General features: G+C 44.1%; 1 protein-coding gene across 1 annotated transcript; it reads left to right on the top strand.

Annotated features, from left to right (window-relative positions):
• The first annotated feature begins 238 nt into the window (after positions 1-238).
• Positions 239-27,983, top strand: YWHAG (tyrosine 3-monooxygenase/tryptophan 5-monooxygenase activation protein gamma). The gene is made up of 2 exons (XM_019421633.2): positions 239-556; positions 24,497-27,983. Exons 1-2 carry the CDS (start codon positions 470-472, stop codon positions 25,151-25,153), a joined length of 744 nt encoding a protein of 247 aa, XP_019277178.1. The 5' UTR covers positions 239-469; the 3' UTR covers positions 25,154-27,983.

The raw sequence follows: 27,983 nt of genomic DNA, 5'->3' as shown, positions 1-27,983 counted from the left end.
GGCGGTGTGAGGGGCGAGGTTGGGGGTGATCTGGAGAAGCTGAGGCGCGGGAACCGGGGTAAAGTGAAGAACGGGGAGCACTGTCGGGGGGGCAGCGGGGAAGGGAGGGACGCCCAGAAAGCGAAGGTAAGCTGAGCTGGGGAGGAGAAGCCCGAGAGGCGGAAGGGCCGGGGCGGGGCCGGGGCGGGGTGCGCGGGCGGGTAGGCGGGACCGTCTGCGTCACGCGGCGTGGGCGGGGCCGCAGGGGGTTGTCCGCCCGCGGCACGCACAGCAGCCGCAGCCGCCTCGCGCCTGGTCCCGCGGTCGCAGCTCAAGCCGCAGCCTCCGCGCCGCCGCCGCCGCCGTCGCCTTAGCTGCTCGCTTCGTGGGTCGGTCTCTCCGGCACACGGGCTCCAGCCGCGCCGTAGCTGCCCTCCGAGTCCTTCAGGCCGCCCCGGTCTCCTCACCCGGCCCGATCCAGCCCTCGAAGATGGTGGACCGCGAGCAACTGGTGCAGAAAGCCCGGCTGGCCGAGCAGGCGGAGCGCTACGACGACATGGCCGCGGCCATGAAGAACGTGAGTTTCTCCTCCCCTCCCCCCGCCTCGCCCCAGTCCCTTCGCAGACGCGGGCCTTCGCGTGGACGGCCCAGGGACTAGTCGCCATTCGCGACTGCAGCGTTGACTGCCCCTCCCCACCCACTCGGGGAGCTGGGGAGGGCCCCGGCAGCGATAGGGACCCGGGTTGTGACGCGGCCTCTCCCCGAGCGTCCCCCAGGGCCGGCGGCGCTGCCTTCTCGGCCCTCCCCGGACTCGGGCTGGGGCGGGATCTTGCAGGGCTGGTCTCGGGAGCGGGGTCTCTGGGCCCCGCGTCTCCGGGTCCGCTGGGGACTTGAGCGGGGGCCGTGAACATCCTTTGTGCCCCACTTCCCCTCCTCCCAGCCTGGGCGTGGGGGCGGGGGGACCGCATGGATGCGGTTCCTCTTTCTCTCCCTGGTGTCTGGGCGGCGCCTTTCCCATTCACTCATCAGGTCTCCTGGTTTTCTAATACCCCCCCCCCCCCCGCCCCGATATTCCCCATTGCCTCTCCTGACAGATCCTTTAGAACCTCCACAGAAAAAACGTAGGCTCTCCTGAAAACCTGGGCTCAATGGTGCAAAATCGAAACCTTGCTGCTCTCACGTTTTTGTTAACAAAAGGCTCCTCTTTCTCTATACCCCAAAGCACGTCCTCTTGCGGGGAACGTATTTCTCGCTAGCGTTTTCATTGATCGTTCTCGACATGTCATCTCCGTTTTTTCCTAACGTGTTTTGTATTGAAAAGGGTAGGTATTGTCTTTAAAATAAAGGTTATGCATTTAGCTGACTGGTTTAATTTGTGACAAATGCTGTTTCTTTTTTAAATAGGCACACATCTGTTGAAATTCCTATAAGTCGAAAAAATATTCTCCCTAATCTGATATTGCAAACAAAGCAGTGGTGGGAGGCAGTATCAAGTCATTCTAGAAGATTCTGCATTTGTCATATTGCAGAGAGCCTAGACTGGGTGGAGGCTGGGAGGAGTTATTTTAAAGGAGGAAAAAGTCTTTTTTTTTTTTTTTTTTTAATAATTTGTTCTGTTAGATACATCCGAGGCTTAAAAAAAAAAAAAAGCTAGCGCATCCTCATGCTGATGAAAAGAGAATACTGATCGCCAGTTGTCGCATTTTGTCTGGGATGCAGATTCCTGCCTGTATTGCACCATTTTGTCAGTAACACTACATTTATCTAATGGGCTATCAAAGAGTTTGATATTAGAGGAGGGGGCAAATATTGAGCATTATTAAATAAAACATGGGAAATTACCTGGTTAATGATTTAGGTCTCCCACTGTCTTAACATTTAACTTCCTGTCTTATGTAACAAAGGTTTTTAAAATGCATCTCCAGTGTGAAGTGGATTCAGGAGTGTATCTTGCGTGTTAATTTTTTTTAATGAAGCAATGTAGGTATCCCAGCTTAATCCTTGAACAACTTTGCCGGTTCATAAAAGATAACAATGCTGATGCTTTTTTATTTAAGCCGGCTACCTTACCAAAAGATTTTTATCTCATTAAGGAAGAGACTTGATTCTGAAATGGGGACTATTGCCGTGTTAATGTATTGCCACAGATGCTACCTTAAAACATTTTAAAGCTCAAATGAGAAGTTCTGCTCTTAATAGATATCAGTGTTGGAAATATGTTTAGTTCATGTTATTTAGACTCTTCTAATTTTTCCATATTTCTAGTTTCACAGGAAAGTGAGTGACCTCGCACCTATATCCATAGCAACCCAGTGATGTCACACACAATGACACAGAGGCTGCAATGCACCTAAGGGCTGGTAGGGAGTATGCAAATGGCATTTGTCCAAGGTAATGCAGAAATTAGCAGATAAGCAGGTGGAATTGAGGACTTCATCTTATCCACCAGATAAGAATTGGTCCAGAAAATAAGAATAATCATTTACCTTTAGGCATGCAGAGCAGTGACCTCTAGATATGCCAATTCATTTTCCAATTTCTAGTTTACCCACAAAAGTTTATAAGCTACATTTGTATTTTTAAACATTTGTCTCATTGTTAAAATTGGACAACAATGGAATAAAGATAGAAATTTTAAACAAGAATATGTCTTAATCATAGTGCTGGGGTGGGCTGTATACTTGGGTTTTTTGCAGATTATTAACTTGGCAGGTGTTAATAAAAACCTTAAAAAACTCTTGACTTCCTACTGGGTCGTTTTCAGTAATGTTAGAGAGTGAGAACTGGTTACAAAACACAAGGCAAAAGTTCTCTTGTGCCTCTGGTCCTTGTCAGTATGGAGGAAAGGGCAGTTGTAAAATAAAGCAGACCTTTCTTCAAACCTACTTACTGAGGAAGTGTGCTTACCTCTCCGGCCCTCATTTTCCTCATCTGTGAAATAGGTCAATATCCCCTTGAAAAAGGTGTGAGGATTAAGAAATTAGTAGGTGTTCGAAAATAGTAACTATTTCTAAAACTTTGATTCTTCCCCTGTTTATGAGAGTCATCTCCTCATGGAGAATTTGGGAAAGACAGAAAGATACAGAGAAAAATACTCTGTCCTGTCACTCAAATGAGTGTTCTTCTAAGGCTGAAATCCTAATGATAGAAGGATTAAGACTATTTGCATTTAATGAAATTATCCTAGTAATAATGTCACTGGGGCCTGTGTGGAGGAATAAATTGTGTGTGGGTGACATAACACAATAGGAATGAAAAGCGGCATGCAATATTTTGAAAAGGAAGAAAGAGGGAAGTTTAGGGTTGGGTTTTTTCCTTAAGTTATTATTTTTTGTGTTAGTAATCCCTATGCCCAGTGTGGGGCTCGAACTCAGGACCCCAAGAGCAAGAATCACACGCTTCCAAATGAGACAGCCAGTTTATTTATTTATTTATTTATTTATTACTGTTTATTTTTGAGAGAGGGAGAGACAGCATGCCAGTGGGGGAGGGGCAGAGAGAGAGAGAGAGAGAGAGAGAGATCTGAATCAGGCTCCAGGCTCTGAGCTGTCAGCACAGAGCCCGACGCAGGGCTCGAACTCACAAACTATGAGATCATGCATGACCTGAGCCGAAGTCGGAAGCTTAACCACCTGAGCCACCCGGGCGCCCCAAGGTTTAATTTTTAAGAGAAGTGTGTAGTCTTCCATTTAAGGGGAAAGGGAACACCTAGATGTTTCTTGTTAGATGGTTCTGTCCTGTCCTTCGGATTCTAATAGCCTCTGAAGAGAAGTTAATAATCTAAGTAGGATACTAGTATTCGCCTCCGGAGGGAGAAAAGCTTCTGGGCTCCTCTTGTTGAAGTGACCCGATTGGGGGGTTTGCTTGCAAAAGGCCTTCTTAATTCTATTTAAAAAAAAAAAAAAAAAAAAAAAAAAGGTCTTGCTGGAATCAATATAGTTGAAAATTCTTCCTATCTTAAATATTGTGTTTTTCCTACTAGCCCTTCCAGGAGGGGCCAGATCAATAGCCATTATCACTAATGGAGTAATGACACCTCTGTAGACTTCAGAGGTGGAGTTCTGCCAGCCATTATTCTAAGTCATGTGGTTTCAATTGTTCTCTTCTTTGGGGTGGGAAGGATACAGATAACAGTTGGCTTTTTATGTAGTAGTCTTTGCAGTAACTGAAATGACGATTAAGTGCCTTTTCTAATTATTAAAAAAAAAAAAAGCAACCTCCCGTGGATCTTTTGAATTCTATCCAGATAAAAGGTGCTGCTAAACGTGTATTCTTGTTAACAGAGCTTTGTGTTAACAGCAGACAGTGGGGGGAGTTTCATCCCCTAGTATTGGCAGGAAGCCTTATTTATTTGTTAAGCCTAACTCCTAATCGTTAAGAAGAAAAAATAATTTTGTTTTTATTGAGGTAAAAGTCAACGTAACATGCAGCAAACCGTTTTCGAGCGTACGGTTCAGTAACATTTTGCACATTCGCAGTGTTGTGCAACCGTCCCCTCTAGCTGAAAAACTGGGAGAATGCCGTTTCTAAAAAGGATGATGGCTTGGCTATAACTGGCTGGATTTCAAAACATTACTGATTCAGGAATGTGTCAATAATGAAGTAACCACAGCAGCTTACAGCCACTGGTAATCGGGATCCTTCTCTTTGTTTTCTAACATCTGGACCTTTTTGGCATAAATTGAAAAGAAAAGAGACTTGTCTCAGCTAGATTAAGATTTCCATGGAAGTTCCAGAGCTTAAAAACCATGTGATGGTCCCCCAAATAAATAACAATGTATCTAAAATCGGAACAAACTATTAATCATTTGGAGATTATGGAAATTTTGCTGGGTTCGTACTAGGACTCATTTTCCACTCCAGTGCTGACTTCGTTGTAAATGATTTCTCTGCTGTGTGGCAGCAGTCCCCTAATGAGCACCGCACGGCACCCTAATGAGCACCGCGCAGTGCTGAGAGGGTTAGCTGTTCAAGCACGGATGCTACACTGATAGTCCTGTGTATATGATGTCACACACATCGTTTGGGGGCTTCTGAGGCTGCCAGGAGCTTCTCCCTCCCATAATCACCAGCCTTAACCCTTTTATCTGGCAGGGCATCTGACTGTTTCTGTATTGCTATCAGATTCCGTGGGATGTGGGAGAAAGAGAGCACAGGCCATCTTAGGTACTTACTAGTCAAAGGAGGAAAAAAATTACACATAAACCACCGTCTTTTGTTCGTTTGAGTAAGCTCTGTGCCCAACGTGGGGCCTGAACTCAGGACCCTGCGATCAGGAGTCACATGTGCTACCGACTGAGCCGGTCAGGCGCCCATCTTTTGTCTTATTTTCTAAGTTCTGTTAGTGCTTAACCAGATATTTAAGGTTATAATCAGAGGATGCTATGTTTGCTGCCTTTGTAGGTTGTGAAGGCTGCCAATATCATCTGCCTTTTGGCCTTGCCTTTCATAATCCCTTTCCTCTTCTCCCCAAATTCTGTTTTAGGTGTGAGCTGTTGAGTTTGGTTCACTACCACCACATCATCCTACTTTTTAAATTGGGCACTTGTAGAGATCCTTGAGTTTTGTTTTTTCTAATTTATAAATTTGAATAGTGCACAAAACCGTTCTGTGAGAAATGATCAGAAGTTCCCAAAGGAGAGCTTTAGTTTAAAGGTAAACGGTTAAATAATTGGTCTGGTCCCACGATCTTGCAGGAACAATAAAAATTACATCTTAAGGACTTGGCATGAGTCTTTTGTTTCTTTCCTTTTTAAAGAACTGGCGAAGTCTAAGCTAAATTTTCATCAGCATTTCACCTGTAAGGGTGTGTCCTACAGAGGGAGACTTTTCCTTGCATAAGTTGAATACCGTTAATGTGCTGCGTAACGTTAATTCAGTTGTGACTAGGTAAATGGAAATGAGTGTTCTCACATACACAGATTTTTTTTTTTTTTTCCCCTTCTAAGTTTTTACTTAAGTGATCTCATGACCCCGAGATCAGGAGTCGCGTGCTCTTCCAACTGAGCCAGCCAGGCACCCCACATACAGAAATTTTTAAACATGAGGTTTAGAAAATAAATTTCCAAAGAAACTCCTCGGTCTTATCCTCCTAATCTTTGGATTAATACCGTATTTTTGGAGAGATGGATGAAAGCTGAACTGAGTAGGACCCAGGTGTAGTGTCAGCTTTCTCCTCTTAATTCTGTTACTAGAACGGGGGTGTCAGAGCTGGGAATAGGACAGTGACAGCAGTGGGCAGCTGCACATGTAATGACAGGAGCTTAAGAGGAATCCCTTAGCCGCCCTCCCCCACAGCCAAGTGTGTAGGGCAGCTGTGGCGGTGGAGAGAAGGGTAAGAGGTAATCAGAGGAAGGCTTTCATTTTTATTTATTTTAATGTTTGTTTATTTTGAGAGAGACACAGAGTGAGTGGGGGAGGGGCAGAGAGAAGGACACAGAATCCCAAGCAGGCTCTGCACGCTGTCAGTGCAGAGCAGGACTCAGGGCTCGATCCCACAAACTGAGATCATGACCTGAGCCAAAACCAAGCTTGGACGCCACCCAGGCGCCCCAAGAGGAAGGCTTTTTTTTTAAAGACGCAGGTTTGTTTTGAGATATATCATTTAAATGTCCAACACCTGAGCTCCCATACTTTCATAACCTGGATCTAGGAAACCGTGGTCTCTGGGGCCGGTACTTTAAGGATGTGGAAATAAACTTTCTTTTGCCTGAATTGTTCCAGTTCAGGACCCTTCAGTTGAATACAGCGCTCCTTTTGTAGCTAACAAGAACTAGCAAATGAGAATGTGTGTGCCCTGGTGGCCCAGCATGGATGGTAGCCTTGCAGGTAATCCCACGCCCCCTGCCGGTGCAGTTCTCCTGCTTGAGCTGGACAGAAGCTATTGCCAAATGATGCCCCGCTCTTCACATACGACCTATATCTAGTCTTTGTAACTACATCTGTGTAATAGAAATAGACGTTAGACACTAAATTTTTTCTACTAAGTCGAAAATGACCCAGTCCAGAAGGGCAAGGAGAATTCATGGGATGGGCTCAGAAAAGAGCATCCTGAAGCAAGGACAAGCTAGTTGGGAACAAGTGGGTAGTAGAGAAGGAATATTCCTTTTTTTTTTAATTTTAATTTTTTAATTTTTTAAAATGTTTTAGAAAAGGTTTTAGTTTTAAGTAATCTCTACGCTCAGCGTGGGTGCTCAAACTTAACCCTCAGATCAAGAGTCACATGCTGCACCAACTGAGCTTGCCAGGTGCCCCTAATTTTTTTTTTTTAAGTTTATTTATTTATTTTGAGAGAGAGAGAGAGGGTGGGTGGGGAGTGGGGGACAGAGCATCTGAAGCAGGCCCTGTGCTGACAGCAGAGAGCCCGATGCTGGGCTTGAACTCACAAACTCTGAAATGATGACCTGAACAAAAGTTCAGACGCTTAGCCGCCATCCAAGCGCCCCTAATTTGTTTTCTTTTGGGAAGGAATATGGTAGAGTATCTTGAATTTGGGGATGCTGTTAATGTCCTTTTTTTTTCTTTTTTTAATTTTTGAAAATTTAGTTATTTTGAGAGAGAGAGCACGCACAAGTTGGGGAGGGGCACCGACGGCTAGCACAGAGTCCAGTGCCAGGCTTGAACTCGTGAAACTGAGATCATGTCATGACCTGAGCCAAAATCTAGAGTTTGACGCATAACCAACTGAGCCACCCACCTACGGGCCCTGGGATGTTAATTTCTGAGGGAGTCTTTGGAGTCATCGTTGGGAGTGATGACTGATGACAAAAACGTCTGACCTTTATGATGCTAGAAAATTTGGGGGGAAAAGATAGGTATCCCCATAATTCCCCATGCAGGGGTGTATGTCCATCATGTCTTTTTTTTCCTTGGGGTTTAGGCTTGCTTTTGTACCGTGCCTTCTCCCTTGACATTCATTATTTCAAGGAGTTTTTTTTTTTTTTTTTTCTGTTACTAGTATGTTCAATGGCTGAATAAGTCTGTGGATGGGTCATAATTTAATTATATTTTTATGTAACATCCATGCTCTTTGCAAATTTGTGGTAAAATTGCCATGAATATCTTTGTGGCTAAAGCTTTGACCACAGTTTATATATTAGGACCGAGACCCAAAAGTGGAATTTTTGAAAGCATAAAATTTTAAGCCTTTTGAAATCATCAGTAGTACTGCGTGTTCTTAAAAGTAGTGAAAAATGTAACTGAATAGGTAAACATATACATGGTTCAAAATTCAAGGATGCCCTGTTGCCTTTTTACTACATGAAGAAAAATAAACTGAAGACATCTGCTCTCAACAGATCTCCCTTTTGTTACTTTTTTCTGGTTGGAATGACTGCCTTTAAAAAGAAAACCCTGGGGGCACCTGACTGGCTCAGTCTGAAGAGCATGGGACTCTTGATCTCTAGGTTGTAAGTTCAAGCTCCACGTTGGGTGTAGAGATTATTCTAAAAAACGGACGTTAAAATAAAAAGAAGGGACACCTGGGTGGCTCAGTTGGTTAAGTGTCCGACCTTGGCTCAGGTCATGATCCTGTGGTTCATGGGTTCGAGCCCTGCATCAGATTCTGTGTCTCCTTCTCTCTCTGCCCCTCCCCCATTCGTGCTCTGTCTCTCTCTCTCAAAAATAAATAAACATTTTTAAAAAAAAAGAAAACAATGATATGAAAATTTTCAAAACATTTGTTGAGATGAATAGCAGAGTAAACCTCCCCATAACCTGCTTCACCAGGTGGCAGCATAGTAGTCAATCTTTTTATCTACGTACAAGCCTACTGGTTGGTCCCCTTGGGATTTACCATCTTGGAAGATGGCTTCTTACCGACCTAAAATTACCCCTTTTTTGCTGTAAATGGTCAAGTTAGCAGCAGGGTCTCCCTACATTTATTTAAATTTGGCACCCTGCAAAGTAGTTTCTTGCTTAAACCATTTAATCCAGATGGCGGCTGATTGTCACTTTTCCCTTGATTTTAAGGTGCTTCTCTTCAGTTGACATGCAGGTGATGTGTTATCTGTGGGGTAAGAGTGTGATCACTACAGGACTGGGATTCCTTTCTTGCTGCCTTTTTTCTTTAGGGTGGGGGAGGTAGATTCTTCTGACAGAAGAGCTAAAACCCAGTGAACTTGCAGAGGATGATGCAAGTAAACACGTTTTGCTTTTGTTTCGCCTTGTTACTTGCCAGGCATTTTTAAAAAATCCTTTTTGCCTTAAGGTCAGTGTCCTGCTGAGTGTGGGGGTGCATGGGCGGGTAGATAGCATATGTAATAGCTGTCTGAGCCCAGACGGCCTGGCTTTGAATCCATGCTCAGAAGTATGGAGCGGACCAATCTAATGATGCTAGCAGTAATTTAGACGGATATGCTGCCGTTCTATTTATTTTTTGCCGTCTGAAGGTCCTGCAGTTAAAACTTGAGATTTTTGGGACAGGATCCGTTTATTGAGGAAAGGAAAATAATATGGTAAACTTCAAACAGGTATAGTAACGGCGTAATGGAGTAACAGGGCACTGAAGTCACACTGGACTTCAGTGGCTCTTTCCTAAAGAAGTGATGCTGGCATAGTGTCTTGGGGGACTGCAAGGGAGGGGGGAACATGTAGAGGAAGGACTGTCCTGGGAGAGGGAATAGCATGTGTAGGTTCAGAAGAGCAGAGTGTGGTGCGGGATTCATTGATTCACTGTTGGTTGCTGCAGTACTGTGCATTTGAGGGAATATTAGCAAAGGAGTCCAAAGAGGTAAGTAGGAACCAGTTTATTGAAGGGCCTTGTGGAGTTTGAGTTCTTTCTCTAAGCTCTGGAGAGTCATGGAAGGATTCTAGGCAGAGGAGGATCGTGATCTGATTTTTGGCCTGGAGAGATTTGGAAACTCAAGGACAGTGAGACAAAGGGAGGGAGACTAATTAGAGCATTGCAAGGGGTCTAGTTTGAAGGAGGAGAACCTGGACAAGGATAGTGAGGGTAGATCAGAGACAACTTGATGGTCGGAGATAGAATAAGAAAGAGGAAGAAGGAAAAATGATGGAGAAGAGGAATGCAGCTGTCCTGCAGAGTTTGGGGAAGCATTTAAGTGGAAGTAGATAAAAGATGATGGCTACAAGATAGTACATGAGGAGCACTTAGAGTAGTGCCTGGCACAGCATAAGCGTGTGTGTGTGTGTGTGTGTGTGTGTATTTTTAGATGTTAAATATTTTTATTTATTTTGAGAGAGAACGAGCAGGGGAGGGGCAGAGAGAGAGGGAGAGAGGATTCCAAGCAGGCTCTGCAGAGCTGGATGTGGGGCTCAATCCCACAAACTGAGATCATGACCTGAGCTGAAACCAAGAGCTGTACTCAACCTACCGAGCCACCCAGGTGCCCCAAGTAAACATATTTTTTTAGGACCAACTAAAGACTACGTTCTGGTCCAAGAGCTGGAGAATATGTGTCCCATTCCCCCCCAGAACTGCCATTCTAGTGGGGGTCACTGTATATCCATGGTGGTTAACACCAGGCGTAGTAAGGTCACCTAGGGAAAGCAGAGAGTTGGAGTCAAAACATGTAACCCTGGGGAATAGCACTTCTATAGTTACCAGAATGAGGAAGCTGAGTTGGTAGTGATTGAAGGCAGAAAACCAGGAAAGAATGCTAACGAAGGGAAGAGCGTGTCAAGAAAGGGGGAGTGGTCGGCAGTGTTGGGTTCCTTTACGAATAAAAATTTAAGTTGGCTTAAGGGAACATTGGTTAGGGATATGAAATGGGAAGGATAGTTAATGGCATTTTACTAGATGGGTACAGGGGTGGAGAGGTGGGGAGTAAACGAAAGGAGGAAATGCTAGGGAAGTATAGGCTTACTTTCTTTTTTTTATTAAAAAATTTTTTTACATTTGTTTATGTTTTAAGAGATAGAGCACAAGTCAGGGAGGAGCAGAGAGAATGAGACACAGAATCTGAAGCAGTCTCCAGGCTATGAGCAGTCAGCACAACCCCAACGCGGGGCTCAAACTCACAAACCGTGAGATCGTGACCTGAGCCGAAGTCGGACGCTTAACCGACTGAGCCACCCAGGCGCCCCTAGACTGAACTTTCAGAAGCTTGATTTTGTAGGAAATAAAGAGATGGAAAAAAAGTGAGATTAAAAGGCATCACTTATTTTCACCCTAAACTTGGGTTATATGTTAATGGGAAAGAGCAGGAGAGGAGGAGGGAACATACAGGGGAGAGAATGACTGACCACTGGGCACATAGAGGGAAGAAACACTTAGTTGGCGCATAGGGAGGAGGCAACGATAGGAGAAGTTGTTTGCCAAGAAAAGGCCTTGGAATCTGCTTACCTAGTGGTCGCTTTCCTCTACAAAGAGGCAGTGGTAAGCAAGGATCGCTAGGCAGTGAGTGCAGAGGGTCAGAAAAACCCTAATGCGCAGCGGCTGGTCTTCTCTTGGTGTCTCTCTTGGTCTCCCTCCCTGTCTTTACTCGCTTCAGTTTTGGGTGGAAGAATAAAAAAGGCTGAGTGATTGGACTGATTGCGCATTTGAATGCTTTAGAGCTCGTGGAACAGAAGGACAAGGCACAGGAAAGTGTATATTTAAACAAAAACAATGGAATTGGTGAATCTTAGAAGGAAGGAGTAAAGTCTGAAGGGGAAGAGAAAGGATGGGATTCAAGAGCACAGTGGGAGTGCCAGTAGGTGGGAGTGAGGACTGGTATTACTGGAGGTTGTAAGAGTTTGATTTTAAAAGTGAGTGATTTCTCTGGGGTTCGCCTGGGTGGCTCAGTCCGTTAAACATCTGACTCTTGGTTTCAGCTCAGGTCATGATCTCATGGTTTGTGAGTTCGAGCTCCACATCAGGCTCTGCATTGGTATTATGGAACCTGCTTGGAATTTTCTCTCTCCCTCTCTCTTTGCCCCTCCCTGGCTTGCACTGTCTCTCTCAAAACAAGTAAAATAAACTTAAAAAAAAAAGCAAGTGATTCTGGAGCGCCTGGGTGGCTCAGTCAGTTAAGTGTCCCACTCTTGATTTCGGCTCAGGTCATGATCTCATGGTTCATGGGATTGAGCCCTGCATCAGGCCCCATGCTAACAGCATGGAGCCTGCTTGGTATTCTGGCTCTCCCTCTCCCACTTGTGCTCTTTTTCCTCTCTCAAAATAAATAAGCAAACTTGTAAAAACTTAAAAAATAAAGTGAGTGATTCTGAACAAAGAGGTCAAGGGTGTAGCTTGGGTGAGAAGTTGTCAAATTTGATGAGATAGCTGAACTATTGTTCATAATGGATTTGGGGGAATAGCCTTGGATAATGGAGGTGGAACAAGAGATATGGACGTAGGTGAACAATCCCAACGAAAGCGAACGCGACGTTGATTCTGGGAGAAGTTGTAGAAGCAAAGAAAAGGCCTAAAAGTGGAACTTATTGTAAAAGAAAGTCAGTATGGGTTTGTAGAAGAAGCTGTTTAATTTTTAACTAATTTTGATTGAATTACTTTTTAGAATAGGGTTATTTGACTACCAGCCAAGGGAACACTGGAATATGTATACCTGAATTTTTTCAAGACATTCAGGTCAGGTGTTTTTCCTCCTACGTGGGGTTACACAGCAAAGTTTTGACAAATGTCCTAGTTGTTAGAAAGTGAGATCAGACTGGAGCAGTGGGTGGAATCTAGGGTAATGAAATGGCCTTATTTTTTTTTGCTTAAAGTCTTGTATTTTGGCCCCCAAATTCAGCTTTTCATTATTCCATGTGATGCAGATGGCACTTAACAATCGCACCTGTTGGGGGCAAAGAGACCTAGGGTGTTGATTGAGATCGCAGTAGGAATTCAGTCTGATTGATTTTCAGAAGTTAATTTAAGCAGAATTTAACACTGCAAGATAATATTAAAACAAGTATATAAGTGAGTTTTTGTTGATATCAGATTACCCCAAACAAAGATTTCTTACTTCTCATGATTCTGTTGTTTGGCCAAGTATTTTTGGTTTAGGCCAGCCTCAGTTTGGCTAGATGAAACTACAGTGGCCGTGGAAGTTTCCTAGCAGCAAGCCCTTCCTGACTCTCGAGCACTTTTCAGGCCTTTGCTTGCCTCATACTCGATAATATTCCACTAGTTAATGTAAGTCACATGACCGAGTGCAGCCTGTGGGGTGGAGAACTGTATTCCATTTCTTCATAGGAGGAGCTACAAAATCATAGTGAAAAGGAAGATGTGTACAGGGTTGGGAAGAAATATTATTGCCACTTTTGCAAACAGTCTGGGCTTGATACATCATGTGTAAATTCATGTCACTTACACATTCAGAAGTGACTGTTAGGTAACATGGTGATTCATTGGTGAGTGCAAGGTGGTACCTGCCCCTTAAGGACTTCAGTCTTCTTGGGGAAAGGAAAGGTATACAGTTAACGGTACAAAGCGTTAGGAATCGGCAGCATGTTGGGGCGCCTGGGTGGCTCAGTCGATTAAGTGTCTGGCTCTTTATTTCCACTCGGGTCATGATCTCACAGCTCATGAGTTTGAGCCCCGTGTTGGACTCTGCACTGGCAGCACGGAGCCTGCTTGGAATTCTCTGTCTTCCTCTCTGTGTTCCCCTGCCCTCCCCCACCCCCTGCCCTCAAAAATAAATAAATAAATAAAAATTTACCAAAAAAAAACCAAAAAAAACCCCCAAAAAACCCAGTATAAAAGGTGGAAGGTAAAAGTTACACAGAGTAAGCAGTGATTAGAGCTGCCTGAGAATTTTTCAAGAAGCGTATGTAGTATTTGAATTAGGACCTGCTGGATATATAATTTTTCTTTATGGGTTCTGGAAGTGTGTTTAGGTGGTTGGAAAAGCATGAGAGCACAGAAGTGTGTGGTATGAGGAAGAATGTGAGTATCATGACCCGAGTGTCGGTAACTTGGTGCAGGGTTTTTCTACATCGATATTTGGACCGTATTATTCTTCGCTCCTGTAGGATGGCTGTCCTGAATATTGTGTGGCAATAGCATCTCTGGCCTTTGCCCGATAGGTAATATCTCAGTAGAGTGGTTTTCAAGAAACTGCTGTGCTGTACCATAGTTTATACAGCACTTTCATACACGCCAGTTTGTTTCATTTTCAGCTGGGGGAGTTCCCCCTTTCCCACCAAAACACAGATCTGTTGTAAAAGCAGCAGTTATAAATATTAGCTCATTTGTTTGCTGAAGCTTGCAGTCTTGTATTCTAAGTAGCAGGCTGAAGGGCAGTGACCAGGGAGCCTCTTTGGGGGAAGAGAGTCGGGATGGGCAGGGGAATTGTATCCAGATCATAGAAAATAGTAAGCAGGCGAGATCCAGAGATAGGAGGGCTCTCTTCACCTGTATGAGGAATTGATTCTGGCCCCAAAAGATAAAATTCTTAAGGCTAGCCCGTGGCAGTTGTAGGGAGATGAACTAGGTTTTAACATGAAGTGAATCTCTAAAGGTGGGTTTAGGCTGAGTTCTCCCGGAAAGCATGCAGGTAGAGGGTAGAAGACATTCACTCGGTCTGTAAGAGGGAAGGGAACTCTGGTTTGCTATTCGTGTGGATTGTCTGTATTTCGGGAAGTTAAGTAATCTTAGTGTGTTTCTCTCCTTGGCATTTCCCTCGCCTAATGGCGGGATTGGATGCTTATTATCATAATGGAAAAATAAGCTGTGGTAGGGAATGTAAATTTCTTAGCCCTTTTCAGGTTTATGTAAGTATGCGTGAGCAGTAAACATAACACAGTACTCTTGTTCTCATTTTGAGGAAAATTAAAAACACAAGGTTTGTGCTCTGTTATAGTTACTTTTCTTTGTATAAGCCCATGTATTATGAAGCACGAAGTATCTGGAATTCTGAACTCCTCAAACATGTGAGTTAATGTTTAATTGCTGGTATGTGTGAAAGTGCTGTGTAGACTATGATACAGTGCAGCGGTTTTATTTTTATAGCTTTATTGAGGTAAAATCCACCTACCAGTCACCCATTGAAAATGTACAATTCAGTGATTTTTTTTTTTTTTTTTTTTAATGTTTAATTTTGAGAGAGAGCAAGAGCACGAGCAGGGGAGAGCAGAGAGAGAGGAGACACAGAATCCGAAGCAGGCTCCAGGCTCCGAGCTGTCAGCACAGAGCCCAACGTGGGGCTCGAACTCAGGAACCACGAGATCATGACCTGAGCCGAAGGCGGACGCTTAACTGACTGAGCCACCCAGACACCTCTCAGTGGCTTTTAGCATGTTCAGGGTTGTGTAACTGGCACCAGTGTCTGAGTCCTGGAATAAATATTGTCATTCCCCACAAAGAAACCCTGTACCCATTGGGAGTCACTGCCTACTCCCCTGCCCCCAAAACCCCCGAGCCCTAAGCTACCAGCAGTCTATGTTTCTAGAGATTCGCCTGTTTGGGACATTTCCTAAAACTGGAAACCTACAGTATGTGGTGTTTTGTGAGGGGCTTCTTTCGTTCGGCATCGCATTTCCAGTGTCCCCCATGTTGTAGCCTGTGTCCCTCCTCTGTCGTTTGGATAATACTGCATTTAATTTTGTCTGCTCACCAGCTGACAATCAGATTGTTTCCACTTTGGGGCTGTTTTGACTAGTGCTGCTGTGAACATTTGTTTACAAGTTTTTGTGTGGACGTTATGTTGTCAGTACTCTCCTCTGTACTTACCAAAGGGTGGAATTGCTGAGTCACGTGGTAACTCCACATTTTGAGGAACGTTGTGCCGCAGTTCTTAACCCGGAGAAACACAAGTATGGATTCCACACACTACTGAGTCTTCAAGGGTTAGGGCTGCGGAGGGAGATACCTTAAAAAAGCTTCCCCTTCCTTGTTAAGAACTAGGCCTATAGTGGAAGGCATATAGGATTTTGAGCCATTAGGTATGGGTTCCATTCTGGGGCCCTGAGCCTTAATGTTCCTAACTTTAAAATGGGAATAACAGTACTAAATCATAAAGCGTTATCTGGAGGACCAAAATAGAAGTTACAATTTGGTAAAGAACCCATTTCTGATATGACGAAAGTTACTTAGAAAGATACGGAATAGCTGGATACTTTCTCGACATGGTAGAGAAATCTCTTGTAAAGCGAAAGTGAGTATTTAAGAATGAAACACTGGAAGTATTCCATTAAATTCACAACCAAACAAAGATGCCCATGATCAGCGATAGTAACATTGCCCTTGTGCATGCAGGAAGATGTGATTACAAGTATAGGAAGTATAACTACGGGAAAGAGAGTGATACTTGGAAACCAGAAGATTATGTAGGGAATAGGGGCACCTGGGTGGTTCAGTCAGTTAAGTGTCTGACTTCAGCTCAGGTCATGATCTCATGGTTCGTGAGTTCAAGCCCCGCAGCGGGCTCTGTGCTGACAGCTCGGAGCCTGGAGCCTGCTTCGGATTCTGTGTCTCCCTCTCTCTCTCTCTCTCTCTCTCAAAAATAAAATAAACATTAAAATATTTTTTTAAAAATTCAAAAAAGTGTTGGATTTAACAAAGATTATGTAGGGAATAAAATGGGAAAATATACGAAATAATAATTGGTTTAATGACAGGGCTGAAATCTATGGTATATATACTATATACTGGTCCTAATCTGTATAAAGATACAGTGGAAGATTTTTATACAACTAAAATGAATGGAAAAAAGTTGTTCTTGGTAGGGGTGGGGTAGTGAGCACTAACCAGCAGATGTACAATCATTTATATCAATAAACTAGTTTATATAAAATTACTGGCTTCAGCTTTTTTTTTTTTTAAACTCGTTTTTCAAAATTGGCTTTAAACTTTAATTGTAGATCTGATTAACAGGGTAAATTGTGGAGCGGGTTTGTTTGGGTATACCGTAACGGGTCAAAATTCAACCTTCTCAATCTTGACTGCCTCCCAGCCACTCTGTTTTCAGACCTTTCTAGAAAGTACACTGAGAATACACAGATACTTTTTTTTTTTTAATTTTTGAGAGAGAAAGGGAGGAAGACACAGAATCTGAAGTGGGCTCCAGGCTCTGAGCTGTTAGTATAGAGCCCGATGTGGGGCACGAACTCCTGAACCGCGAGATCATGACCTGAGCCGAAGTGGGCCGCTTAACCAACCGAGCCACCCAGGCACCCCTACACAAATACTTTCTGATTGGCTGTCTTAATTCCACTGTATGGATGTGTCCTAATCTAATAACTAGTCTCTTACCGAAGACCATTTAGGTGGCTCCAGACTTCAGCTGTTAGCAATAACGCAGTGAATCCCTTTCAAGAAAGGGAATTGCAGAGGGTCGCCTGGCTGGTTCAGTCGGTAGAGCACGCAACTCTTGATTTTGGGGTTGTGAGCTTACTTTGAAAAGAGGGGTGGGGGCTGCAGAGTCAAAAGTTGTTGAGCAGTTGTAATTTTGATAGTCCTTTCCAGATTGCCCTCCGATAAAGGTTTTGCCAGTTTATAGTTTCCCACTGTAAGCGAGTGCTTTACCCATGCCATCACCTTCATAAGTCGTCTGACTTGAGATATTGCCCGTCTGATCAGAGAAAAAACGAACATTTGTGATGGATGAGGTTTGGGTGCTCTGCTTGTGTTTCCCTTTCTTTCAACTGTCCGTTCCTTTTACTCCTTTTGCTGTTGCTGGTTCGTCTGAAATTCATTTTTAGGTCTGTATTAGAGAAATCAGCCCTTTCTCTGTGATGTGTCAGCAACGTTTATATCGTCAGAGAACACAGGGCTTGAAGCCATAGGGCCCACGTTTATGTCCCGTCTCTGCTGCGTGTTTGTGGTGTGCTTTGGGGGAAAAATCATTTCGTATCTCTGCCTCACACCCGTGAAGTAAGTGTGATGTCCGCCTCTGTAGAGTGGTTGTGAAAAAAAAACTCAGGACTTGGTGGCTGTCAGAAAAGCCCCGGTGCTTGGCCAGCTCTCCTGTCACCTGTGAGACCTTGCAGTTGGCCCTGATGAATATGAAGTTACATGACTGTTGTAGGATGTTCCTCTTCCTGAAATGTTTCCCTTCCGCACAGTGTTTATCCAGGATGGTTGCTGCCGGGTTCTTTTGTTTTTTTTTTTTAAAGCCCAGCTGATGTTATTTTCTAATTAAAATTTCCTCTAAACTGCCCAGGTAGCGTGCTACTCTCAGAAGATCCACCTGTGTGGCTGGTGACGTAAAGTGAATAAGTGTGTGCCCCCTCCAGGATGTCTGTTTTGTCTTCGCAGAGTGGTGGCGTGGGACACGTGCTAGATAGATGCTCAACAAATGTCTGGTGGATTATCTGATGCATGGCTTTTCAGTACATTTTCCTTGTCATCAGACCTTACAGGACACGTTCTATCAAGTTTTCCAGAATGAGTGTACTACAGTTGTGCTCAGGGCTGTTGATTTATTACGGTGAAGCCATACAGAGCGAAATCAGCAAAGAAAAAAGGTGCCTCGGGCAAAGAGTAAACCAGGCCCAAGCGAGAATCCTCTCCCCCAGGGGACTCCTGCGAGGGACTCCTACGTAGGGTGTGTGTGTGAAATGGTGTCTGCCAAGGAGTTTCATAAGAGATTTAGTGACCACGGGTTTTACTGGGACTATTCACATAGTACTTCCTGCCTAGCACATACCAAAAATGAAGACTCCTAGAAGGAAAACAGGTGTTTACCATGAACCACATTGTTTGCGCAAACAGTTTAGGGACAGGGAGCCATTCTTATCTGGGAATGATGGGAACCCTTCCAAAATTCAAGTTCTCAGATGCCAGCCAGGGGTCAGCTTTGCCAGCAGACCTTTCTAAAGATAGCAGTCTCCAGTTAACTCTTCCACGCAGACTATAATTCAAGTTTTTCAAGTTTAAAGGCGTTTTACTCAGGCGAGACATAGCTTCAGGTTATTTTGTAAAGTTTTTGTAGTTATTTAGTAGACTGGTCATCTCTAGAATACAGGATTAGTTCTGTATTCAAGCAGAACACTTGAAAGTGTTTCTTTCCAATGGTTTATTCTTCTGTCTGTACAACATATAGATACTGTGTCCGTTACATGGACGCTGATGCCCATCCTGCACGTTTTCACCTTGTTTTTTCTGTTTTTGGCATAGGATGTTCCTATACAGCAGTCACTGTGTTTATCTTTTTCATTTCTTCTTGGCCTTTCTGGGTGGTTAGTACTCCACACCTGAGGGCCCTAAAAAATGGAAGACGGGGCCAAATGTTATACCTAGTGTCTGCTAGCCCTCTTTTTCCTTTCTACTTTTCTTTAATAGACTTTTTCTTTTTTTTCTTTTTTTTAAGAGCAGTTTCCGGTTCACAGCGAAATTGAGCAGAAAGCACAGAGTTCCCATGTGCCTCCTACCTGCCCTGCCACCGCCTGCCTGCACAGTGTCCTGTGCTGTCAGTGTCTTTTGACTGGTCTGTTAGAGTCAGTGGCCCTAGACCTACCGTCCATGGTTTGTTTACATTAGGGTTTATTCTCGGTGATGCATGTTCTATGGATTTTGACGAGTGTGTAATGACATGTACTCGCCATTAGGGTATCCTACAGAATAGTTTCATGCCCTAAACATCCTTTTTTCCACCTGTTCATCCCTTCTGTCTTATTTTTTGGGGATGTGAACTCAGTTTTTTCTGGAGATTTTCAGCTTTCTTAAATCAAGATGTCTTGTGGTCACCACCATAACTGTTGTTTTTTTGTTTTTTTTTGTTTTTTTTCATTTTTTTTTTAATGTTTATTTATTTTTGAGACAGAGAGACAGAGCATGAATGGGGGAGGGGCAGAGAGAGAGGGAGACACAGAATCGGAAGCAGCTTCCAGGCTCTGAGCCATCAGCCCAGAGCCTGACGCGGGGCTCGAACTCACGAACTGTGAGATCGTGACCTGAGCTGAAGTCGGACGCTCAACCGACTGAGCCACCCAGGCGCCCCGCATAACTGTTGTTTTGTAACTTCTTTGTAAGCTTCTGCAAGATAGGAATAGATATTATTTATTTATATATTTTTTAATGTTTATTTGTCCATTTTTTGAGAGCACAAGCAGGGGAGAGGCAGCGAGAGAGGGAGACAGACACAGAATCCAAAGCAGGCTCCAGGCTCTGAGGTATCAGCACAGAGCCTGATCTAGGGCTCGAACCCACAAACCATGAGATCATGACCTGAGTGGAAGCCAGACACTCAACCAACTGAGCCACCCAGGTGCCCCAATAGAAATAGATTTTAAATAAAGTAAGCCTGATTCAAGTTTTTTCTTATTTAAGAAGATTAAACATTTGAAGTTGTGTTCATTACAATTTAAGGTCCTTGATAGAGAAGTTGAGGAAATTGTAAATGACTCAGTGCTCTGAATCTTGGGGTCAGAAAGTCCTCTAAATAGCTTTCCAAGAATCTTGAGGGTTGCTGATCTTTGGTTGAAAAGTCTCTGCATCAACTCTTAGGGGAGAACAGTTGACACTAATTAATATCTGATTCCTTAGCAGCTGGGATTTGGGGAGTTCTAGTTCTTAACCTGTCTGAGAATACCAGATTTTCTGGGTCTTTTTTCTCCTCTGTTTATCTTGAACTCACCGAAAGAAATTTGAACTTGGACTAGTATCCTAGGAGTTGAAAAGACAGAAAGTTTCATTTTGTTTTTAAGCGGAACATGTGACACGCCAGAGAATACAGACTTTCTACATTTTCCAGCAGCCGTGACAGTATATTTTGGGGACCATATTTAAATGTGTTGCATTCGTAGAAACAATTCAGTGACTGTTTTTGAAAAATAAGTCTCTCCCTTCCCAGATGATACATCTCTCTCATCTTCCCACATCGAACACTCTCCTTCTATCTTGGTTAAACCTTTTTTTGGACACTATGAGAATAATTTTTTTTCTCCCCTTTTCAAAAGTTCTCTTGACTCTTAAAACTAGCCTGTTTGGGATCTCTTGTTTGAACGTAAAAATCACAGGTTAATTCTCACACAAGTCATTTTGATCTTAAGGAGTTTTTGAAGTGCTTGTTTAAGGCTCCTAGAGGAACCTCATCTTTCCTTTGAGCGGACTTTTTAAGAGTTCAAGGTTTTTCCCTCTAACTTAGTTCTTCAGTGGCAGAGAACATCTGGGTATGTTCCAAATGTGGTCGAGTTACTATATCTAAGGGCGATACTGCCGTTTCATAATCTCCGTGTGCCCGTCTGGGGCAACCGTGCCGTCTTGACATAAGCACATTGCTGCCCGTGGGCTCTGCAGCCCTACTGCATTTGCAGCAGGAGACCTGACAGTATAGGGTACTGGTGAGGTCATTTGAGCTTTAAATAGTTGCCGGCTCTGGAAATAAGGACAGCATGATTTAGGGGAAAGGCCAGAACTCGATCTCAATGGCCTTAGGCACTCTGGCTTCTTTTTGCATCGGAGACAGTTATCAGGTTGCACTAGAGGCGAGTGTCCAGTGAATATAGGCTGGAGTCCTATGGTTTGCGTGCCTGAGGCTTACAGAGGCCTCTGCCTGTTTGAAAGCCAGTCTGGGGAGGTTTTTGTTTTTGTTTTTTTTTCAGGCTATATGATGTTAAAGTTTCTGGAAAGGAAGTGATGTAAGGTAGCTAAAGAAATTTCAGCTTTGAACAGAGAACAGGATGAAATGGAGAAGCGATACTTGATAGAGGGATGTAAGCTAGCAGATTGTTATGTAAGAAATTTAGAGGCTTCTTATGCTGAGAATTAAAATGGAAAACTATTCAAGGCATTCTCAAAAGTAATTGCTCACCTCTTTGTCACTTTATTGAGTCAAGAGCACTTTACCGTTCATCTGATAGGCTTTTTTAATTTTGAAAAAAATTAAAAAAAAATTTTTAATGTTTTATTTATTTTGAGAGAGAGGTGGGGTAGAGTGAATCCCAAGCCGTCTCCATGCTGCCAGCACAGAGCCTGACGCAGGGCTCGAGGCAGTGACCTGTGAGAGCATGACCTGAGTGGAAACCAAGTCAGACACTCAACTGACCGAGCCACCCAGTCGCCCCTCATCTGATACACTCTTAATAGTAATTTTATGAAAGAGGCAGAACTCTCATTTTAACGGATAAGAAAATGAGATGCCCAGGAGGATGAAATGCTTGCACCCAAGGTCACTTAGTAAAATGGTGGGCCTGGGAAAACCCCGATCTTCTGGGTTATCTGAATATGCCTCAAATCATCAGGAGTGACAGTGTGGTCTGTGGGCTGAGAATAGTGTCTCCAGAGCCTAGAACATATAAAGAATTGGACGGGAGATGATACAAGCCGCCTTATTCTGGAGAAGTGGAGTTTCCACAGGGCCACGGGGGTCAGAGGTCATGGAACAGAAAGCACCTGTGTCCTGATTTCCTTCTGCACAAAAACCCTGTCTCCTCACTCTGTGTCTCATGTAGGCCATGTCTGGGGAAGGTCCTGTTCTCCAGCATTATAATGGGGAACCAGTAATGCATAGCAAAAGGGTAACATAAGAAAAGCGGCTGATGAGTTTAAGAAATACTTGCAGATAGGTCATTTGCCGGATATTGTGGGAATTAGCGAGCAAAGCGTGATTAATTCTTTCAAAGAATGTATTGCTTGCCGTAAATTAATATGCATGATTTGGTTTGTGTTCTGATTTAATTATCTCCTCAGAGATACTGTTTAATTTATACAACCAGTTGCACTAAGCATAACCCTCCCCACCTCCCCAGTTTATAAAAGTGCCATACAGACCGAATGTGAATGATTCACACGTACGAAAAAGTCTCTTGGTATCCCAACTCCTCAAAATAGTTTTGGTATATCATTTTGGATTATGTCCTCCCCCCACTCCTCACATCTATAAGTAATATAACACTATGTAGAGTGGCCAGTTTTGTTTTTTTTTTTAATTTTTTTTTTTAGCGTTTATTTATTTTTGACACGGAGAGAGACAGAGCATGAACGAGGGAGGGTCAGAGAGAGAGGGAGACACAGAATCTGAAACAGGCTCCAGGCTCTGAGCCGTCAGCCCAGACCCCGACGCGGGGCTCGAACTCACGGACCGGACCGCGAGATCGTGACCTGAGCCGAAGTCGGACGCTTAACTGACTGAGCCACCCAGGCGCCCCTAGAGTGGCCAGTTTTAACTGGGGTTGGAGGGAGAGATGGGGAAGGTTTCAGAGAGGATACGAATAGAGGATATTAACTTTTTTTAATGTTTATTTGTGAGAAAGAGAGCTCAAGCCGGGGAGGGGCAGAGAGAAGAGGGAGACACAGAATCCGAAGCAGGCTCCAGGTTCCAAGCTGTCCGCACAGAGCCCAATGTGGGACTCAGACTCACAAACTGTGAGATCGTGACCCGAGCCGAAGTCGGATGCTTAACCAACTGAGCCACCCAGGCGCCCCTTAACTTGGATTCTTGACACTTGTATAGTATTTCAGGGAGGGAAGAACAAAGGGCAGAAGTGCGAAGTTTTTGTTTTGTTTAGTTGCAATTAAGGTGTCATGACTGGAGCCACAGGTAGGAGAGGACGGGACAAGGTCCTCTGTAAGACTTTATGAAATACTGAATGAATCGTGGTTCCTGATGTTGTGGCTTAGCCATTGACTTAGTATAACTAACTACCAGTGTAGATAGGATAGCCAGACAAATAAAAAATGTGCCTTTGGATAGGAATAAAAAGCCCTATCCTTGTAAAATTTTCTATTTCACATGTTGTCAGACAGCGGTGTCTGGCTCTGATATGACAGACATCAGGTAATATAAATTAAGTCAGTGCAGTGTTACTGACTTTTTTATTCTAAGCAGTTGTGTGGTAGTCCTAAAAATACAGATCATTGGTGGGACATTGCTTTAACTTCCTCAGGGTGATTAATCTTTGGGGTGATGAAGATCGAAACTTGTCGAAATGCCCACATGGAAAGAAGCATTAATTCCTCTTGGCCACCTCAGCTTAGAAATACCTTGCTCATCTCTCCATTCTTTTGTGTTGCTCGTAGCATTAGGCCGAACACAGCAACAGGTCCGTGTTCTCTCCCAGTTGCTGACGTATCTCCGTGGCCAGACTCAGTCCCATGCCCCCGGTGGTTTTGATTTCCCTTCTGAGATTTGTAATTCATACGGTCTTAACACAAGAGCAGAAAAGCCTTCTCATTTCTCAAATGTCAACTTGAAGTTGACTCACAATATTCTCCCTGAAGAGGGACGGAACTGAGTAGACAGGACGAGGTTAGAAGGAAAGGGTCAGTCTGATTTCCTAAAAAACTGTTGAGGTAGGTTGGCCACCTGTGCTTAACGACCCCCGGGATTTGGTAGGTAGGTATGTAATGTTACAGGAGAGATCTGTTGACCTTTTGCCACGTAGGTCAAATTTTGGTTTGTCCTCTAGGAGCTCGACTTCGATCGTTCTTCGGAACAGCTATGTGCTAAGCATGTGTCCTTTCCCGGGGAGGAAGCAGGGGTTCAGGCACCACTGATGAGCAGCAGTGTTTTCCTTCTTTGTTGTTCGTTCCGCCTCCATCCCCTTCCGTACACCCACACGGCCTCAGTTCTCGGCTGTTAATCACTTTAATCAGCCGACGAGTCTGTTTGTGTTTTAGTGGCACAGAGATAGGATTAATCCACTGCCATCATCTGGACCATAACGACTCCTCGTTCTCTCCTCCTAATAGGTGACAGAGCTGAACGAGCCACTGTCCAACGAAGAAAGAAACCTCCTGTCCGTGGCCTACAAGAACGTAGTCGGGGCCCGCCGCTCTTCCTGGAGGGTCATTAGTAGCATTGAGCAGAAGACCTCTGCAGATGGCAATGAGAAGAAGATAGAGATGGTCCGTGCTTACCGCGAAAAGATCGAGAAGGAGTTGGAAGCGGTGTGTCAGGATGTGCTGAGCCTGCTGGATAACTACCTGATCAAGAATTGCAGCGAGACCCAGTACGAGAGCAAAGTGTTCTACCTGAAGATGAAAGGGGACTATTACCGCTACCTGGCTGAAGTGGCCACTGGAGAGAAGAGGGCGACTGTCGTGGAGTCCTCTGAGAAGGCCTACAGCGAGGCCCACGAGATCAGCAAGGAGCACATGCAGCCTACTCACCCCATCCGATTAGGCCTGGCTCTTAACTACTCCGTTTTCTACTACGAGATCCAGAATGCGCCGGAGCAGGCGTGCCACTTGGCCAAGACCGCTTTCGACGACGCCATCGCCGAGCTCGACACTCTGAACGAGGACTCCTACAAGGACTCCACTCTCATCATGCAGCTGCTCCGCGACAACCTAACGCTCTGGACGAGCGACCAGCAAGACGACGACGGCGGAGAAGGCAACAACTAAGGCCCCCAGGTGGACTGGCAGCGCACGCTGATGCTCCTACCGCAGTCTTTATTTTTTTCCCATGAGTGGGGGGTCGGGTGGGGGAGGGGAAGGGAGGGACGACCTTCCCAGGGAGAAGCCCACGACCTGTCCTGTCTTTGATCGCCTCTTTGACGTTTTTGCCAAAACACCACTAGTGGAAAGTCAGGTTAGCTGTGCTGGTATTGGAATAGCAGCCTCACACTGGCATACGGACTGTTCTGTAGATGAATGCAGGTGGAGCTGTCTGTCTTGAGTCTAACTTATTGCCAGAGTAGGGTTTGGAGTCCAAAAGAAAACTGAAAAATGGAACGGCCCTCATTCAGGAAGTTCTGTGGTTCCAGTAAGGATTTGTATGTACATACGCTCTTAATCTTAAGTTCTGGGTACTTCCTGGCTCATCTGTTTCTAGCCGTGCGTTTTTGTTTTGTCCTGTTGTGTTTTTTTTTCAGGGTGCACCCGACCAGCCAGGGAATAGTTTAAATCCCAAACTGACAGACTTGGGACAGAAGGTATATTTATCCTTGTGGTTTCAGGCCTTGCCAGTTTTCTGAAGTCTCCGATTAGTCGACAGTATTAACACTAAATTGCAGTTCACAGCGTTTCTACATGACAGCCATATGTAACATCAAGCCATCGAGTGTGCATTCTTCTTTGCTGCTTCTTTTGGCTCTCCGTCCTTACTCAGCCTTTACCCGGGTTGGTGTTGCTGTTCCCTGTCTCCTAGGCCAAAAAGGCTTGCCTGAGGAGAACCCGAGCTACTTTAGGTTTTGGTTAATAGGTGCTTGGCAGGTGGCTGTGGGATTTTCGTCTTTCTTTCCTCTTAACTTCAGTCCGCCACAAAAATGGATTACTCGCTTTAATAGAAACGTTACACACCACAAAAATAGAGAAAATTCAGGTCTGTATGTCATTTATTGTGTTGATATTTTCAGAGAACTCCTGATTTTTAAGCTGCCACAGCTCCTTCCTCAGGGATCACGCTGCCATTTCACTCTTCACTTGAGTGCTCCCCACTGTACCTTCTGCTGGCGGCGCCCAGGGGGTGGAGACGCTGTGGGGCTGCAAAGGCTGGGCCGTCCTCCTGAGAAAGTCTGCGGTGCAGTGTGTGAAAATTCAGGTGCTAGAAGCTTACTGGTAGAAAAATCCAGAAGGAAGAGCTCTTCTAGTCATACACATTCTGTCCGATGGCGGGAGCCTCCGTAAGCATGTCAGTCTTTTCCTCCCCGAAAACACTCCTTCCCCGAGTAATTGTTGTAGGAAGATGAACTAAAATCATCCTCGGATAAGAAATAACTCCTACTTGACCAAAACTTTTTCTATATATCTATATTTTTTTCTTTTTAACGAAAGCATCGAAGCTGGAGAGTCCTTTTCTCTCGCGCGTGGTCGACGCATGATTTGGAATTGAAGGGAAACGACCTTGCTGTTTTCCACAAATTTGTTCTCAGTTAGCCTTCGGTCCTTCATTTCTCATTTTGGAAAAAATCTTTCTGAAAACGCGAACCGTTGAGTATGTGTTCAGTCTTTTTTAGAAGATCAGTAACCGTGTGAACTCCTGAGACAGGTAATGACGCCAGACTTGTTTTGTCTGTTTCTTTGTTTTATTTAGTCAAGGAGAGGTATGAGTAATAATTGAGGAAACACTGACCGTTGCTTTTGCTGTTACCAAAATTGAACTTACGGTTAGGAAACGGATACGTGTGACAGGACCCAGGTGACCGTGAAGACCAGAAGTACGACGAATTGATGCTCTGTGGCATCGCACAGTTTATACAGCGTGACTTTCCTTAGAAGGTTCCCTCCATACGCTAGAGCAGAAGTCCCAATTAACTGAACCCTAGCAGTAAACTCCTAGAAGAGAGCTGTACAGCTTTTGTGCCATCACTGGGGCCTAAAGTCAATGCCATGGATGGGAAAAGATTGGGGGTGGGGGGAGGGGGTAGGTGGGGCTTTTCCTTAACTTATCTTCATGTCCAGTGAGCAGTGTTGTGTCCTTTCTTGTAGCATTTGGAAATGATTTACTGGAATTACAAAACCTATTTTTTCTTTCAAATTTCAGCTTTGGCTCTGGCTGCTTTTTAGAATAATGCAAGATAAAATTATACCCGAGGGCTAAAAATGAAGAGGGGATGGGAGACTTGATATTTAAGCAGCTTGAATGGTTTCTTTTCTTTTCTTTATTTTTAAAGAAATGCACTTGCCTCTGATACTGTCTCTCCAGTGAAATGATTACTCCTCCATTACTCTATTGATACAATATTGTGCATGCTAGTGTTGTATTTCTATACAGTAGCTTGAAATTTATTAACTTATACTGTAGGTGTTATGTATTCCTATGACAAAAAAAAATTAAGTCTTCAAATTTTTTAAAGTTTTTTTAATTTAATTTTTCCTTTTGGGGGTACAGTTTGCTCTACCAAATAGTGATCGTAACAAATTGATCTGTTTTGGATGTTGCTATAGTGACATGCAGTTATATATTTTGTTTTTAAGGGGGGGGGGGGAGCAAAAGAAACACCAGTGTTAGCTTAATCTTAATGTCTGGTGTTTGTCATGGTGAAATTATAACTATTACAGTGTAGGAGAACAATGAAGATGTTCTCTGAATGAGCCTCTGTGCTTTTTTGTCATGTTATGCAGTGAACTATTTTTAAGGTCTAATCAGTGATTATTTTTCCAACTCCGTGTTTCTCTAAGGAATTCTTTCACACACGGACCATTCTTAGCAGTTTTCCTCAGTGATGGAATATCATGAATGTGAGTCATTATGTAGCTGTCGTACATTGAGCAAATAAACTTACAGATCTGA

Source organism: Panthera pardus, unplaced genomic scaffold (genome assembly GCF_024362965.1).
Source record: "Panthera pardus isolate Hobbes unplaced genomic scaffold, ASM2436296v1 HiC_scaffold_4, whole genome shotgun sequence".
NCBI classification, from domain to species: domain Eukaryota; kingdom Metazoa; phylum Chordata; class Mammalia; order Carnivora; family Felidae; genus Panthera; species Panthera pardus.
Note: the sequence above shows the minus strand (reverse complement) of the source record. Positions and strands in the feature narration are given on the sequence as shown.